This window comes from Tachyglossus aculeatus, chromosome 20 (genome assembly GCF_015852505.1).
Source record: "Tachyglossus aculeatus isolate mTacAcu1 chromosome 20, mTacAcu1.pri, whole genome shotgun sequence".
Classification (NCBI taxonomy): domain Eukaryota; kingdom Metazoa; phylum Chordata; class Mammalia; order Monotremata; family Tachyglossidae; genus Tachyglossus; species Tachyglossus aculeatus.
The window spans coordinates 10079055-10097096 of NC_052085.1; the positions used below are offsets into that span (position 1 = coordinate 10079055).

The following is an 18042-nucleotide window of genomic DNA, read 5'->3' on the forward strand; positions in this document are numbered from 1 at the left end:
GTCTCTATATGTTGCCAACTTGGACTTCCCAAGCGCTTAGTCCGGTGCTCTGCACACAGTAAGCGCTCAATAAATACGATTGATGATGATGATGATGTTGGGTAGGGACCGTCTCTGTATGTTGCCAACTTGTACTTCCCAAGCGCTTAGCCCAGTGCTCTGCACACAGTAAGTGCTCAATAAATACGATTGATGATGATGATGTTGGGTAGGGACCGCCTCTATATGTTGCCAACTTGGACTTCCCAAGCGCTTAGCCCAGTGCTCTGCACACAGTAAGCGCTCAATAAATACGATTGATTGATTGAAGAGAAGCAGCGTGGCTCGGTGGAAAGAGCCCGGGCTCTGGAGTCCAGAGGTCATGGGTTCGAATCCCGACTCCACCACATGTCTGCTGTGTGACCTTGGGCGAGTCACTTAACTTCTCTGAGCCTCGGTTACCTCATCTGTAAAACGGGGATGACGACTGTGAGCCCCGACATGGGACAACCTGATCACCTTGTATCCCCCCCCGGCGCTTAGAACAGTGCTCTGCACATACTAAGCGCTTAATAAATGCCATCTTACTGCGTGCAGAGCACTGTACTGAGCGCTTGGGAAGTCCAAGTTGGCAGCATAGAGAGACGGTCCCTACCCGACAACGGGCTCACAGTCTAGAAGGGGGAGACAGACAACAAAACAAAACCTGTGGACAGGTGTCAACTGTACTTGGCAAGCGCTTACTCCGTAGCAGGCACTGTACTAAGCGCCGGGGTCGATAGAAGGGTAATGCAGGACTTCATAATGACATTTATTAAGCGCGTACTATGTGCAAAGCCCTGCTCTAAGCGCTGGGGAGGTTACAAGGGGATCCCACGGGGGGCTCACAGTCCTCATTCCCATTTTACAGATGGGGGAACTGAGGCCCAGAGAAGTGAAGTGACTTGCCCAATGTCACACAGCTGACGAGCGGCGGAGCCGGGATTTGAACCCATGACCTCGGACTCCAAAGCCCGGGCTCTTTCCACTGAGCCAGGCTGCTGGAGACATCCCTCCATATGTATATATGTTTGTACATATTCGTTACTCTATCTATTTATTTATTTTACTTGTACATATCTAGTCTATTTTATTTTGTTAGTATGTTTGGTTTTGTTCTCTGTCTCCCCGTTTTAGACTGGGAGCCCACTGTTGGGTAGGGACTGTCTCTAGATGTTGCCAACTTGGACTTCCCAAGCGCTTAGTCCAGTGCTCCACACACAGTAAGCGCTCAATAAGTACGATTGATTGATTGAAGAGAAGCAGCGTGGCTCGGTGGAAAGAGCCCGGGCTTTGGAGTCCAGAGGTCATGGGTTCGAATCCCGCTCCACCCCATGTCTGCTGTGTGACCTTGGGCAAGTCACTTAACGTCTCTGAGCCTCAGTCACCTCATCTGTAAAACGGGGATGACGACTGTGAGCCCCGACATGGGACAACCTGATCACCTTGTATCCCCCCCAGCGCTTAGAACAGTGCACATAGTAAGCGCTTAATAAATGCCATCATTATTATTATTATTGATTGACTTTTAGACTGTGAGCCCACTGTTGGGTAGGGACTGTCTCTATATGTTGCCAACTTGTACTTCCCAAGCGCTTAGTACAGTGCTCTGCACACAGTAAGTGCTCAATAAATACGATTGATGATGATGACGACGACTCCCAGGCCCGTGCCCCAACCCCATGCAGCAGACAAATGGCAGCAAACCTTGACTCCCAGGCCCGTGCCCCAACCCCAAGCTGCAGACAATTGGGTAGGGACTGTCTCTATGTGTTGCCAACTTGGACTTCCCAAGCGCTTAGTACAGTGCTCTGCACACAGTAAGCGCTCAATAAATACGATTGATGATGATGACGACGACTCCCAGGCCCGTGCCCCAACCCCATGCAGCAGACAAATGGCAGCAAACCTCGTGACTCCCAGGCCCGTGCCCCAACCCCATGCAGCAGACAAATGGCAGCAAACCTTGTGACTCCTTTTAGACTGTGAGCCTACTGTTGGGTAGGGACTGTCTCTATAGGTTGCCAAATTGTACTTCCCAAGCGCTTAGTCCAGTGCTCTGCACACAGTAAGCGCTCAATAAATACGAATGATGATGATGATGATTACTCCCAGGCCCATGCCCTAACCCTATGCAGCAGACAAGTGGCAGCAAACCTTGTGACTCCTTTTAGACTGTGAGCCCACTGTTGGGTAGGGACTGTCTCTATGTGTTGCCAACTTGTACTTCCCAAGCGCTTAGTACAGTGCTCCGCACATAGTAAGCGCTCAATAAATACGATTGATGATGATGACGACGACTCCCAGGCCTGCGCCCCAACCCCCTGCAGCAGACAAATGGCAGCGAACCTTGTGACTCCTTTTAGACTGTGAGCCCACTGTTGGGTAGGGACTGTCTCTATATGTTGCCAACTTGGACTTCCCAAGCGATTAGTACAGTGCTCTGCACACAGTAAGCGCTCAATAAATACGATTGATGATGATGACGACGACTCCCAGGCCCGTGCCCCAACCCCCTGCAGCAGACAAATGGCAGCGAACCTTGTGACTCCTTTTAGACTGTGAGCCCACTGTTGGGTAGGGACCGTCTCTATGTGTTGCCAACTTGTACTTCCCAAGCGCTTAGTACAGTGCTCTGCACACAATAAGCGCTCAATAAATACAATTGATGATGATGACGACGACTCCCAGGCCCGTGCCCCAACCCCATGCAGCAGACAAATGGCAGCAAACCTTGTGACTCCCTGGCCCGTGCCCCAACCCCATGCAGCAGACAAGTGGCAGCAAACCTTGTGACTCCTTTTAGACTGTGAGCCCACTGTTGGGTAGGGACTGTCTCTCTATGTTGCCAACTTGGACTTCCCAAGCGCTTAGCACAGTGCTCCGCACACAGTAAGCGCTCAATAAATACGATTGATGATGATGAGTGGCTGAGTGAGTGAGTGAGGCGGCGGGCGGTCCTCCGGTCCTGCAGGGGTCGCTGCGGAGGGCGGGTGGGCGCGCGCGCTCCGGCCCCGGGGCCCTTCTTGTCTAGGCCCCGCCCCCCGGGCCCTGCCCGCGGCTTCCGGCCAACATGGCGGCGGCGGCGGCGGCGGCCGGCGCGGCGGCCCCTCAGGCGGCCCCGGGCGGGGGACCGGCCCCGGGGGCCGCCGACAAGGAGCGGGGACCCGCCGGAGGAGCCGGACCCGGGCCCGGGCCGCCCAGCGGAGCCGGAAACGGAAACGGAAACGGAAACGGAAACGGCAACAGCACCCGGGACAAGCTGCTGGCGGGCCTCGACGACCTGGAGGTGCTGGCCAGGTACGACCGGGCCTCGGTCACTCACTCCATTCAATCGCATTTAGGGAGCGCTTACTGGGTGCAGAGCACTGGACTAAGCGATTTTTAGACTGTGAGCCCACTGTTGGGTAGGGACTGTCTCCATATGTTGCCAATTTTTAGTTCCCAAGCGCTTAGTACGGTGCTCTGCACATAGTAAGCGCTCAGTAAATACGATTGATGAAGATGATGATGATGGCTAAGCGCTTGGGAAGGACAGGTTGGCAGCGGCACCCGGGACAAGCCGCTGTCAGGCCTGGAAGACCTGGAGGGGCTGGCCAGGTACGACCGGTCCTCAGTCAGTCACTCATTCATTCCTTCAGTCGAATTTATTTATTTATTCATTCATTCATTCGCCCATTCAATCGTATCTATTGAGCGCTCACCGTGTGCAGAGCACTGGGCTAAGCGCTTGGGAAGTCCAAGTTGGCAGCAGCACCCAGGACAAGCCGCTGTGGGGCCTGGAAGACCTGGAGGGGCTGGCCAGGTACGACCGGTCCTCAGTCAGTCACTCGTTCATTCATTCAATCGTATTTACTCATTCATTCATTCAATCAGTCGTTATTTATTGAGCGCTTACTGGGTGCAGAGCACTGGACTAAGCGCTTGGGAAGGACAAGTTGGCAGCAGCACCCGGGGCAAGCCGCTGTCGGGCCTGGAAGACCTGGAGGGGCTGGCCAGGTACGGCCGGTCCTCGGTCACTCACTCCATTCATTCAGTCAGTCGTATTTACTCATTCATTCAGTCGTGTTTAGTGAGCGCTTACTGGGTGCAGAGCACTGGAATAAGCGCTTGGGAAGTCCAAGTTGGCAGCAATCAATCAATCAATCAATCGTATTTATTGAGCGCTTACAATGTGCAGAGCACTGTACTAAGCGCTTGGGAAGTACAGATTGGCAACACATAGAGACAGTCCCTACCCAACAGTGGGCTCACAGTCTAAAAGGGGGGAGACAGAGAACAGAACCAAACATACCAACAAAATTAAATAGGATAGAAATGTACAAGTAAAATAAATAAATAAATAAATAGAGTAATAAATATGTACAACCATATATACATATATACAGGCAGCAGCACCCGGGGCAACCCGCTGTCGGGCCTGGAAGACCTGGAGGGGCTGGCCAGGTACGACCGGTCCTCAGTCACTCACTCATTCATTCCTTCAGTCGTATTTACTCATTCATTCAGTCGTAATTATTGAGCGCTTACCGTGTGCAGAGCACTGGACTAAGCGCTTGGGAAGTCCAAGTTGGCAGCAGCACCCGGGACAAGCCGCTGTCGGGCCTGGAAGACCTGGAGGGGCTGGCCAGGTACGAGCGGCCCTCAGTCAGTCACTCATTCATTCCTTAAGTCGAATTTATTTATTTATCATTCATTCATTCGTCCATTCAATCGTATTTATTCAGCGCTTACTGCGTGCAGAGCACTGGACTAAGCGCTAGGGAAGTACAAATGGGCAACACCACCCGGGACATGCCGCTGTCGGGCCTGGAAGACCTGGAGGTGCTGGCCAGGTACGACCGGTCCTCAGTTACTCATTCAATCGCATTTACTCATTCATTCAATCGTATTTATTGAGCGCTTACTGTGTGCAGAGCACTGGACTAAGCGCTTGGGAAGTCCAGGTTGGCAGCAGCACCCAGGACAAGCCGCTGTCGGGCCTGGAAGACCTGGAGGGGCTGGCCAGGTACGACCGGTCCTCAGTCAGTCGCCCATTCATTCATTCATTCAGTCGTATTTATTGAGCGCTTACTGCGTGCAGAGCACTCTAGACTGTGAGCCCACTGTTGGGTAGGGACTGTCTCTATAGGTTGCCAACTTGTACTTCTCAAGCGCTTAGTACAGTGCCCTGCACACAGTAAGCGCTCAATAAATACGATTGATTGATTGATTGGACTAAGCGCTTGGGAAGTCCAAGTTGGCAACAGCACCCGGGGCAAGCCGCTGTTGGGCCTGGAGGTGCTGGCCAGGTACGACCGGTCCTCAGTCAGTCACTCATTCATTCAAGTGTATTCATTCATTCATTCAGTCGTATTTATTGAGCGCCTACTGTGTGCAGAGCACTGGACTAAGCACTTGGGAAGTACAAGCTGGCAGCGGCACCCAGGACAAAACGCTGTCGGGCCTCGAAGACCTGGAGGTGCTGGCCAGGTACGACTGGTCCTCGGTCACTCATTCATTCATTCAGTCGTATTTATTGAGCGCCTACTGGGTGCAGAGCACTGGACTAAGCGCTTGGGAACTACAAGTTGGCAACAGCACCCGGGACAAGCTGCTGTCGGGCCTCGAAGACCTGGAGGTGCTGGCCAGATACAACCGGTGCTCAGTCAGTCATTCATTCAACCGTATTCATTCATTCATTCATTCAATCGTATTTACTGAGCGCTTACTGTGTGCAGAGCACTGTGCTAAGCGCTTGGGAAGTACAAGTTGGCAAGATATAGAGACGGTCCCTACCCAACAGTGGGCTCACAGTCTAGAAGGGCAAGTTCTAGAATTCATTTATTCAATCGTATTTATTAATAATAACAATAATGATGGTGTTTGTTAAGTGCTTACTGTGTGCAAAGCACTCTTCTAAGCACTGTAGGGAGGTTACAAGGTGATCAGGTTGTCCCACGGGGGGCTCACAGTCTTCATCCCTGTTTTACAGGTGAGGTAACTGAGGCACAGAGAAGTGACTTGACCAAAGTCACAGCTGACAATTGTCAGAGCTGGGATTTGAACCCATGACCCCTGACTCCAAAGCCCGTGCCCTTTCCACTGAGCCACGCTGATAAATGGCGGAGCGGGATTAGAACCCACAACCTCTGGCTCCCCAGCCTGGGCGCTTGCCACTAGGCCACGCTGTTTCTCATTATTATTATTATTGTTGTATTAAATGCTTTGTTAAACATAGTAAATTAAGTGTTTATGTGCCAAGTACCATTCTAAGTGCTGAGTTAGATCCAAGGTAATAATAATAATAATAATAATGGAATTTATGAAGCGCTTACTAAGTGCAAAGCACTGTTCTAAGTGCTGGGGAGGTTACAAGATGATCAGGTTGTCCCACGGGGGGCTCACAGACTTAATCCCCAGTTTACAGATGAGGTAATTGAGGCACAGAGAAGTTAAGTGACTTGCCCAAAGTCACACAGCTGTCAAGTGGTGGAGCTGGGATTAGAACCCATGACCTCTGACTCCAAAACTCGTGCTCTTTCCAGTGAGCCACACTGCTTCCCCTGATCAGGTTGTCCCATATGGGGCTCACAGACTTAATCCCCAGTTTACAGATGAGGTAACTGAGGCACAGAGAAGTGAAGTGACTTGCCCAAAGTCACACAGCTGTCAAGTGGCAGAGCTGGGATTAGAACCCATGACCTCTGACTCCAAAGCCCCGGCTCTTTCCACTGAGCCACACTGCTTCCCCTGATCAGGTTGTCCCACGTGGGGCTCACAGTCTTCGTCCCCATTTTCATTCAGTCGTATTGATTGAGCGCTAAACGTGTGCAGAGCACTGTACTAAGCTCATTTTCCAGATGAGGTAACTGAGGCACAGAGAAGTTAAGTGACTTGCCCAAAGTCACACAGCTGAAAAGTGGCGGAGCAGTGAAAGGTTTCTGGCGGCCGATTGTATTCGTGATGTGAAACAGGGGCTTTGCAGCTGGGGAGGTGATTATTACTCTATTTATTTATTTATTTATTTATTTTACTTGTACATTTCTATCATATTTATTTTATTTTGTTGGTATGTTTGGTTTTGTTCTCTGCCTCCCCCTTTTAGACTGTGAGCCCACTGTCGGGTAGGGACTGTCTTTATGTGTTGCCAATTTGTACTTCCCAAGCACTTAGTACAGTGCTCTGCACATAGTAAGCGTTCAATAAATACGATTGATTGATTGATTGATTTCCTCTCCTCCTTCCCCTCCCCACAGCACTTGTATATATTTGTACAGCTTCATTACCCTATTTTACTTGTACATATTTACTATTCTATTTATTTTGTTAATGATGTGCATTATAGCCTTAACTCTGTTCTGACAATTTTGACCCCGTCTACATGTTTTGTTTTGTCGTCTGCCTCCCCCTTCTAGACCATGAGCCCGTTGTTGGGTAGGGACCGTCTCCATATGTTGCCGACTTGACCTTCCCAAGCGCTTAGGCCAGTGCTGTGCACACAGGAAGCGCTCAATAAGTACGATTGAATGAATGAATGATTTGGTGACCGAGAAAATGAAAGTCTAGCAACCCTTCTCCAGGAATTCAAAACCAAACCTCCCCTGGGAGCCGGAGCCCCTCTTCATTTCTCCCCCATATCCGTTCAGTCGTATTTATTGATTGAGCACTTACTGTGTGCAGAGCACTGTACTAAGCGCTTGGGAAAGCACAGTGCAACAATAAACAGTGACATTCCCTGCCCACAACGAGCTTATATAGCCTAGAGGAGCAAGCGGTAGAAAGCAGCGTGGCTCAGTGGAAAGAGCACGGGCTTTGGAGTCAGAGGTCATGGGTTCGAATCCCGGCTCCGCCACATGCCTGCTGTGTGACCTTGGGCAAGTCACTTAACTTCTCTGAGCCTCAGTTACCTCATCTGTAAAATGGGGATTAAGACTGTGAGCCCCACGTGGAACAACCTGATCACTTTGTATCCCCCCCAAGCGCTTAGAACAGTGCTTTGCACATAGTAAGCGCTTAACAAATGCCAACATTATTATTATTATTCAAGTAAGTGGAATACAGACTTTTCACGTCAAGCGCTTAGTACAGTGCTCTGCACACAGTAAGCGCTCCATAAATACGATTGAATGAATTCACCTATCTTCAAGTTAATTCAGTTTTTTTTTTAATTTAAAACTCTTTTAAACGCCCCCATTCAGAAGTAAATGATCAGTGTAAATGATTGCTGATGGCTTCTCCAACTTTGTCTTGTGCCGTGCCCATAGTTCTTTTCACCGCTCATTAACACCTCCTGAAAACTTTAGCGGCCTTGACAGTGAGGTCTTAAGGAAAGAGCACAGATCTGGAATTAATAACGATGGTATTTGTTAAGCGCTTACTATGTGCCAAGCACTGTTCTAAGCGCTAAACTTTGTGACTTAAAGAAATCACTTTGGGGCACTTGAGACGTTTGTTCCGAGCTACCTGAGGTGACTGTGTTCCTAAGTGGAAAATTTAGGTTAAAAGTAATATGAATGGGGCCTATTGTATTTTTAATAGTGGAATTGACCCTTAGGCAGGGCGGCTGAATCAACAAGATTAATTACCACTTGTTTTTCCATACATTCCCAGATGAGCGTTGGCGTGCTGTTTATACTTAGGCTCAAATATAGACAGATGACAACAGGAAAAGTGGAATTTTCGCTTAGCCAGTTATTTCCATAGTGAATTTGAAAATCCTGTGCAAGGCAATTGCAAAAATACCATTGTCATTATTATTATTCCTATAGTGAATTTTAAAACCTTGTGTGGGGCAACTGCCATAATACTTCCCCTTTAGGTACATTATCACATTCATTCATTCAGTCAATCGTATTGCATTGTAATAATAATAATAATAATTTTGGTGTTTGTTAAGCGCTTACTATGTGCAAAGCACTGTTCTAAGCGCTGGGGAGGATACCAAGTGATCAGGTTGTCCCATGTGGGGCTCACAATCTTAATCCCCATTTTACAGATGAGTTAACTGAGGCACAGAGAAGTTAAGTGACTTGCCCAAAGTCACACAGCTGACAAACGGCAGAGCTGGGATTTGAACCCATGACCTCCGACTCCAAAGCCCGGGCTCTTTCCACTGAGCCACGCTGCTTCTCTAAAGCTGCTTCTCTAATTGTACTTTCCCAAGTGCTTAGTACAGAGCTCTGCACACAGTAAGCGCTCAGTAAATACAACTGAATGGATACGGGGGAGAAATGAAGAGGGGCTCCGGCTCCCAGGGGCACATGCTCGACTTGTGGCTAGGGATCTTGTCTTTTACCTTTATTGTAGTCCTCTGAGCACATTGAAAGTTTATTTATTTTACTTGTACATATCTATCCTATTTATTTTATTTTGTTGGGTATGTTTGGTTTTGTTCTCTGTCTCCCCCTTTTAGACTGTGAGCCCGCTGTTGGGTAGGGACTGTCTCTATGTGTTGCCAATTTGTACTTCCCAAGCGCTTAGTACAGTGCTCTGCACATAGTAAGCGCTCAATAAATACGATTGATGATGATAATAGTGGTTTTTCTCAGTGCCATTCTCACCGTCTCCTACCCGTCAGCCGTGTTTCTGCCCGTAGTCGAATACAGTAAATGAGTAGGGTGCGCCGTCTTCGCCCATGATAGCCGACTACAAGCGGAACGAGAACAGAATCCGCATCTCCCGGTTCCTTGAGCGATGCCGGATCAACACCAGGGATCTAGAGCACTTGACAGGGAATCCTGAAACCAGTTTCCGAAGTCCCGTGAAGAGGTAGCCCAGGTGTCCTGACCAAGTTGTACCTGATTTCAGATCTAAGTGGAAGTCATTTTTTTTTAAAAAAAACAAAAAACTCTCAAAGGAGCTAATTTTATGGGGTACATGAGATGTTTCCCTCCTCTTTTTTCAAGCCACACCTCAGGTTTGTGCTCAAAATGAAAAGTTGGTGCTTCTGGTCTAAATTCTGCAAGTATTGAGATAGATTTGTCTATGAACAGCTTACCTCAGCTTTGTGCCAATGCTCAAAATGAAAAGTTGGTGCTTCTGGTCTAAATTCTGCAGATATTGAGATAGATTTGTCTATGAACAGCTTTGTTGAGCAAGAGAATGAGAGAACATAAGGAAAGGATCGTGGCAGTGAAACATCAGCTGTCTGATTTCTGAGGATGCTCCTATTATTTTAGGAAGAAAGCCAACTTGCGTGGGGATGAAAAAACTGAGTAATCCTGTGGTGCCTGAGTGATGGTGGTGCTGCTGTCTCTGGGGAACATGCCTACTGCCACAGTAATAATTAGAGCTATTTACTAATTATAATTGTGGTATCTGTTAAATGCTTGCTATGAGCCAGCACGTACTAAGCACTGGATTAGACAGTGCGGTCAGATCGGACACACAGTCCCTGTCCAACATGGAGTCCTCGTCCATGGGGGAGGGAGAACAGCAACTGAATCCCCATTTTATGGAGGAGAGAGGTAGAAATCTGCCAAATGTCACACAGCAGGTGAGTGGTGTGCTGTTTGTGCTGGGAGAGGTACATGGGTATTTATTCATATTAATGTCTATCTCCCCCTCTGGACTGTGAGCTCGTTGTGGGCAGGAATGTGCCTGTTGTTATAGTGTCCTCCCCCAAGCGCTTAGTACAGTGCTTTGCCCACAGTGAGCGCTCAGTAAATACAAATTGAATGAATGAATGAACGAAAGGCGGAAAGGCGGAGCTGGAATTCGATCCTGGACCGCCTTACTTCCCAGCTCATGCTCTTCCCACTAGACCGTGTTGTCTCTCCAGTATACCTGGAATTATATCTCTGTGTTTAAAAAAAAAAATCAGCAATTCATTATGTTGTTCCTTTGGGATGGGATTTTGGAGAAAAGTGGAGAGGAATGGTTTTCTCAGGTGTTCATTAATGGGGTCTTAGTGGAAATGAACTGCATTTTGTCTCAGTAGGAAAAGTGGTAGCTGCTCTCTTTGGCATTTTTTGTGTGTGGGGGGGTGAGTTAAGAATGCACTTTTAACATCCTTAACTTTTTTCCACTAATTACCCATTAGAGATCTAGAGGGGGGTACAGGCATTCATACATTCAATCGTATTTATTGTGCGCAGAGCACTGTACTGAGCGCCTGGGAAGTACAAATCGGCAACACGTAGAGACAGTCCCTAATTAGAGAGAAAGAATTTATCTAAGGCTTTCTTGAACCTGCTACCTGCACAACTTGCTATGGTAACAAGTTCCTTAAACATTCTAGGTAACTGCTTGCTATATGCAGCACCTCTCGTTTTATTAGCTTTGAACCTACCTCTTAAATGTCTCGACCCCAGGTCTAATTCCATGTCTCTTTATGGTTGTATTGCCTATAATTCCCAGGTTTTACCCCTTGGAATAGGGTGAGAATATTAAGTAGTACCATCAAGAAAGCATTTTATTTTGAAAATTTATAATGCATTTCTGTGGCTTTTAAAGTAAGCAGTATGGGTGCTACAACGGTGACAATTTCTTTTCAGGGAGTTAATAGAAATCCTGGCACTTTCAAGAAACCAGAAGTTATTGCAGCCTGGGGAGGAGAACCAGGTAAGTAGGCTCTGTAGAAACCGATTCCCCGCAAACAGATGAGTTGTGTCTCCGGCCTCCTGTTCATTAGCGGTGAGTCCTGGTGGATTGAGCCACACAATCTGCAGCACTGAGTTCTGACTGCAGCCTTACTGAAAATTTTCTTTTGCGGTATTTTCACTCGATCAATCGTAATAGTCATGGGATGATTCAAGTGCTTGCTTACCCTGGGCTAAGTATTAGGATGGGTAAAAGGTTACAAGATTGGATCCCATCTTCCACACAGGGCACTCCATCTATTTTATACCCATATTATACATGAGGAAAAAGGACCCGAGAGGTTGTGACTTGCCAGAGGTCACACAGGCCAGTGGCAGAGCTGTGCCACAAATCCAGGTCTGGTCTCCCGATTCCCAGCCTTGGGTTGTTTCCTTCCAACAATAGCATTTATTGTGCATCTACTGTGTAGAGAGCCTTCGATAAGTGCAGGGGAGAGTACAAAAGAGTTATTAGACATGATTTCTGTCCTTGAAGAGTTGACAGTCCAGCGGTGGGTGGGGCACCAACCCTTCCTCAATTGGAAGGGTGAGGAATTATATCTCTGTGTTTAAAAAAAAAATCAGCAATTCATTATGTTGCTCCTTTGGGATGGGATTTTGGAGAAAAGTGGAGAGGGATGGTTTTCTCAGTGCTCCAATTGTTACCTAGTTAACCCGAGATTTACCTGACAGATCCTGGAGTTGCTAATTCTTAGAGATGGGGAATTTCAAGAACTAATGAAACTGGCACTTGAGCAAGGGAAAATTCATCATGAAATGCAACTATTAGAAAAAGAAGTGGAGAAGAGAGACAGTGATATTCAGCAGCTGCAGAAACAGTTGAAAGAAGCAGAACAAATACTGGTAAGTTGATAGGTGTGGTTTTTGCAGCGGGAGGAGGGTTTTTATGTCCTTTGTACTTTTAATGGGCTGAAAGCTATAGCCTTTTGCCCAAATCTAGAAATAAGTGCTGAGCCGAGCTGGGTTGAGAAATATTACAAAGGCTTGTGTATGATTTGATTGGTTTTGTTATTTTCACCTTGTTTTGGTTCTTTACTTAGAAAACTCTATCTTTTTTTCCCTTCATCATCTAAAGTTTTCATAAAGCTTGGTAAACAACTCATCTTTTCATTTTGGATGTTTTACATGAAAATAAATTATTTTAGATTCATAGATTTGTGCTCATCTAATTTGGTCTTCAGTCAGAAGCAAGGACGTGATTACAAAAATGTAGAGATTATTTTTTCTTTTGCTGCCTGTAGCAAAGAAGAGATTCACTTGAGGACAGAATGTGGTCCCTTAATTAGCTTTGCATCCTTTATCATTTCTGGGCACGGGGGAGTCAGTTCCAAGTGTCCGCTGGCAAATGAGTATTCACGAACTGTGGAGATGTCGTTGAATTGGAATATCAGTTTCCTGAATTAACGTGCAAGCCTCCTATTCCTGACATTTTCCCGACCCCTGTCACGTGGAAAGAATCCGAGCCATGCCTTCTAACCTCGTGGCTTGGATCCCTGTCAGATGTTTGCATTTATTAGAGAACAAATAGGGGAAGTGTGGCTACTTTTTCTTCTCTTACTCCCTGTAACATTAAGGGACTGTGCAGGTAGTTGTAGGAATCACCACATTTTACATATGTGATTCCAAATTTCCATGAAAGAGATCATATTGAATTTAAAACTCTCACTGAGGTGGTCATGCAGGTAGTTGTAGGAATCACCACATTTTACATATGTGATTCCAAATTTCCACGAAAGAGATCATATTGAATTTAAAACTCTCACTGAGGTGGTCATAAATAATGTATTTCTCATTCATTTTCCCCCCCAATTAGGCAACAGCTGTTTACCAAGCAAAAGAAAAGCTCAAATCAATAGATAAAGCAAGAAAAGGTTCGTATGGTAAAAAGCTTGGAGTAGCTTTTGAGCATTTTTTTCAGCATTCCCCACATTTTTGAAGATGCTTGTCTTTATGTGATATCGCTAACATAGAAACGTTTTCTAAAAATCTCAGCTCTTTCCTTTCAGTTAAGAACTTGTTTAGAAAATAAACTGGTAAAAGGCAAGGAGCACGTGTTAAGATCCTCATATGACGCTTTCCACATAGGCACTCCTGAAAGTTCTGTTGATGGGGAAAGTTTTACGCGTATTTTATTGTGGCTGATTTTAGTGGTACATGTGCATGTGGAGGTGGTTATCCGGCTCCACCTTGCTCCTGCTGTGGCAGCCTCACTCTCAGTATTTTGTTGCTCACTAATACCCTGACCAGGAAGTGGGTTGGTTTAGGCAGAGAAAAAACTCGTATTCAGGTTTTGCTTCTTGTTACAGCTCTAGCCAGGCAAATTAATCAGTGGTATTTATTGAGGGTTTACATTGTGCAGAGCACTGTACTACTACTACTACTACTACTACTACTACTACTACTATCATCATCATCAATCGTATTTATTGAGCGCTTACTATGTGCAGAGCACTGTACTACGCGCTTGGGAAGTACAAATTGGCAACATATAGAGACAGTCCCTTACTACTAATAATGATGGCATTTATTAAGCGCTTACTATGTGCAAAGCACTGTTCTAAGCGCTGGGGAGGTTACAAGGTGATCAGGTTGCCCCACGGGGGTGGGAGGCTCACAGTCTTACTGTGAGATCTTACCTACAGATGAGGTCTTACCTCATCTTACCTACAGATGAGGTCACTGAGGCACAGAGAAGTGAAGTGACTTGCCCAGAGTCACACAGCAGACAAGTAGTGGAGCCGGGATTTGAACCCATGAACTCTGACCCCAAAGCCCGTGCTCTTTTCCACTGAGCCACGCTGCTTCTCGTGCTTCTGCTTCTACTAAGTACTTGGGAGAGTGTGGTACGACAAGAGTTGGGAGACGTGCTCTCTGGCCACAAAGAGTTTACAGTTGGGGGTTAGGACAGGAGTTTGAAACTTGGTATCTGGTTAAATTTTTGGAAAATCTGTATCATGTACTGAGTTTCTGTTCTTGTCCCCCATTCTGAGGTAACCCAGAATTGGCAGTAGAGTGGTGGCTCCTTCCAAGATTCATTCATTCATATCGTATTTATTGAGCACTTACTGCATGCAGAGCACTGTACTAAGCGCTTGGGAAGTAGAAATTGGCAACATACAGAGACGGTCCCTACCCAACAACGGGCTCACAGTCTAGAAGGGGGGAGACAGACAACAACACAGAACAAGTAGGCAGGTGTCAATACCATCAGAATAAACAGAATTAGAGCTAAATACAGTAGAGTAATAAATATGTGCTAATATTCACGAGTACTGTGGGGAGGGCAAGGGGGTAAGGTAGATTAATAACGGTGCTAGGTGCTGCTCACTTCCTATGCCGATCTCTTTTCCCCTTTGGATTTCAAACACACCTTTTCAGGTACCACTGAATATGAATGAGAAGGAAGGGGCAAGGTTATCTTGTACAGAAAAAAATTCAAGTAGCAGGTTAGTTCTGAGGGAACTGGGATGTAACCTGTTGATTGTGTGAAATAAGTCTAATGTTCCCCTTTATTTTTTATTACTACTCTTGCAGGAGCCATCTCCTCTGAAGAAATAATTAAATATGCACATAGGATTAGTGCAAGCAATGCTGTTTGTGCCCCTCTGACTTGGGTCCCAGGTAAACTCCTCTGTCTTTCATTCTTAAGGTACAGGAGTTTGAAAACTTGGAGATTTTTTGCCTCTAATTAGGAAATTGGAAAATTATTTTCATATGGCATATAGAATGTATCTTCTTGAATCTAAATTATCCTCTTAGAAGAGAAACCTAACCGGTGAATGATTCAAAGCTTCTTTGTCTTCCATCTGAGCCACTGTATTCCACTCAGTGGACTGCTATGTCAGGTGACCTGTGTTTTCAACTTCTGAAATAGTTTTTGAAGAAATTTCTTTGACTTGATGGGCCATGAACTAAACACTTTGTGGGCCAAAAAAGTGGGCTTTAGAAGCAGGTTCATTATTTTTCATTTAGGCCTGCAAGACCCAGGACTCGAGAAGTCCATAGTAAGTGACTGACAACCTGTTTTGGTTGTAGAGTTGGTGCATTGGTTTGCAGTCTATGTTCATAGCCATTTTATCTTAAATGCCCCTTTTGTGGTTGGGCTACTGATCTAGCCTTGGCTTATAATTGATTAGCTTATAAGGATCGGGAGTTAGAGCATTCTGCTTTTATTCCTGCTTAGGGATTTCTCTGGTTGCCTGGCAGAACTTCAGAAGTTAAGATTAACTAGCTCTCTGAAGGGATTTTCTTTTGTACTTTTCCTCTGATTGGGGGAGGTAGAGTTCCTCGATCAGATGAGCTTCACCTTGCAAATGTAAAGCTAGAGAGACCGAGTGAAATGAAAGCAATGGCAATTTAACACTTCGGTTCGAAACAAAAGCACATGTATTCTCTTTAAGGGGACCCGCGTAGACCATACCCAACAGATTTGGAGATGAGAAGTGGTTTACTGGGGCAAATGAACAATCCTTCCACGAACGGAGTGAACGGACACCTCCCAGGTGACGCACTTGCAGCGGGCAGATTGCCAGGTTGGTGTTTTATCGCTGATGTCTGTAGAAGACCGCCATAATGAGAATTGTACTTGTAAAGATTAAAGGGGATATAGGGGGGTGGGGGGGGGGGGGTCTGAAGCCGTAATCCTCCCTACAGGGGAACTCCCGATTCACCATTTCGATTACAAAACAATCCTCTCAAAACATCTTTTCACACAGACTTGGTTTCCAAGGTTCTTTTCAGAAAAGCCCACCTTAGTGAGCTTTAAGAATCACTGTTTTTGTTAATACTTATTGAGCAGGAGCTGTGTGTACAGCACTGTACTAAGCACTTGGGAGAGTCTAATAGAGGCACGAGGTTATTGGTTTGATCCTAAGGTAGCTCTGGGGGAGCGGTGGGATAGAACCCGTGTCGCCTACAATTACTCCAAGGATTCTGCTTACATTAGAATGGAAAATTGAATATCATATGACATTAAGGAAACCTTTTAATTTTAAAGGAGTCACAGTGCTAAATGACAAATGACAGGTGAGGCTTTAATAAAGCGACCTTTTTTTCCCCTTCTAGATGTTCTCGCCCCACAATACCCATGGCAGTCAAGTGATTTGTCTCTGAACATGCTACCTCCAAATCACAGCAATGACTTTATGTTGGAACCTCCTGGGCATAATAAAGAAAACGAAGATGACGTAGAGGTTATGTCAACAGATTCTTCAAGTAGCAGCAGTGACTCTGATTAAGAACAGAGGACAAAAACTTTCCAGGTCGACCACAGAAATACTGTGCAAATCTAAAGCCACAAAACAGCCCGAAACACTGACTCTCTTGAAAACGTGCAGCTCAATTGGGACCACAACAGGTTTCTTTTCTAAAAATTGCAATTGTGGCTTCAGATCAATTTCACAAGAGGGATAGCAAGCAATAAAAATGACTAGCAATGTCTCTCGAAGGGGATTTTTCGGTTTCTCCAGAAGAACTGTGCCAGCACTGCCTTTCCCCAGCCTGAACCAGTTATTTTGATGAATGTATAAGAAGAGAAGCTCCTGGAAAAGGACCCGGGGATATGGACTTTTGTATGTTACAACTCTACTGTAATTATTTCAAAAGGCGCAGATGTCACCAGTGAAAACAACCTGTTTTTTAAAAAAACCCCGTCTTAAAGTGAAGATGATTGGCTGTTTCAGAAATGGATCAGTATTGAAATAATGCTTATTTTCACAACTTTTTTGTAATTATTGTAACATTGCATGGTTTTGTAAATAAACTCAACTTTAGTGTGCTGCTTTTTTAAAGAAAATATGCACTGTGTTTTCAATAGTAGCTTTTACTAGTAGATTGTAAGGGGGTTTTCTTGAAAGGGGAAATTCATGTCAACATATGTTGAATCAGAATAAGCCTCCCACGGAATGAGGATGAGAAGGTAGTGGGAGGTGATCTTCACCACCGATAGTACTTGAGATCCAAGCACTTACAAGATCTCAATAGAAGTAAAGCACAAGACCCCCCTGCCCTCAAGGAACTTACAATCTAATGGGGAAAAGGCACGCACTGAATGATAAGCAGTGAGAATAAAAAAATAGACACAAGTAGCTGAAACGAGTGAATAAAAAAAGCTTAAGAATAAAGAGACGCACAATTAACAAAATATGTATATATGTGTGCGTGTGCGTATATATAGAATATATGCTCAGGGATGATAGGATCTGAGGTGGTGGAAATTAATTGGGAGAATGAATGCCTCTTGAAAGAGTTGGGAATTCCAGAGGGTTTTGCAGTTCTGCTCATCCCTACTTTCCCACTCCCAAATTTGCCTGGATGCTAGAGACTATCATGAGTTCCCCTCCAGAGGGGAAGGTTAAGGGGGAGGGAGGTAGACCCCATTTTACAGATGAGGAAACTGCACAGAGGAGTCAAGTGACTTGCCTGTGGCCACTAAGCAGGCAAG

The 18042-nt window shown here is 45.9% G+C and overlaps 1 protein-coding gene across 1 annotated transcript; it reads left to right on the plus strand.

Annotated features, from left to right (window-relative positions):
• The first annotated feature begins 3091 nt into the window (after positions 1–3091).
• On the plus strand, positions 3092–17413 carry MED4 (mediator complex subunit 4). The gene is made up of 7 exons (XM_038761642.1): positions 3092–3318; positions 11496–11562; positions 12273–12443; positions 13414–13471; positions 15135–15221; positions 16001–16132; positions 16665–17413. The coding sequence occupies exons 1-7, from the start codon at positions 3092–3094 to the stop codon at positions 16835–16837; spliced, it is 915 nt and encodes a 304-aa protein (XP_038617570.1). The 3' UTR covers positions 16838–17413.
• The last annotated feature ends 629 nt before the right edge of the window (positions 17414–18042 follow it).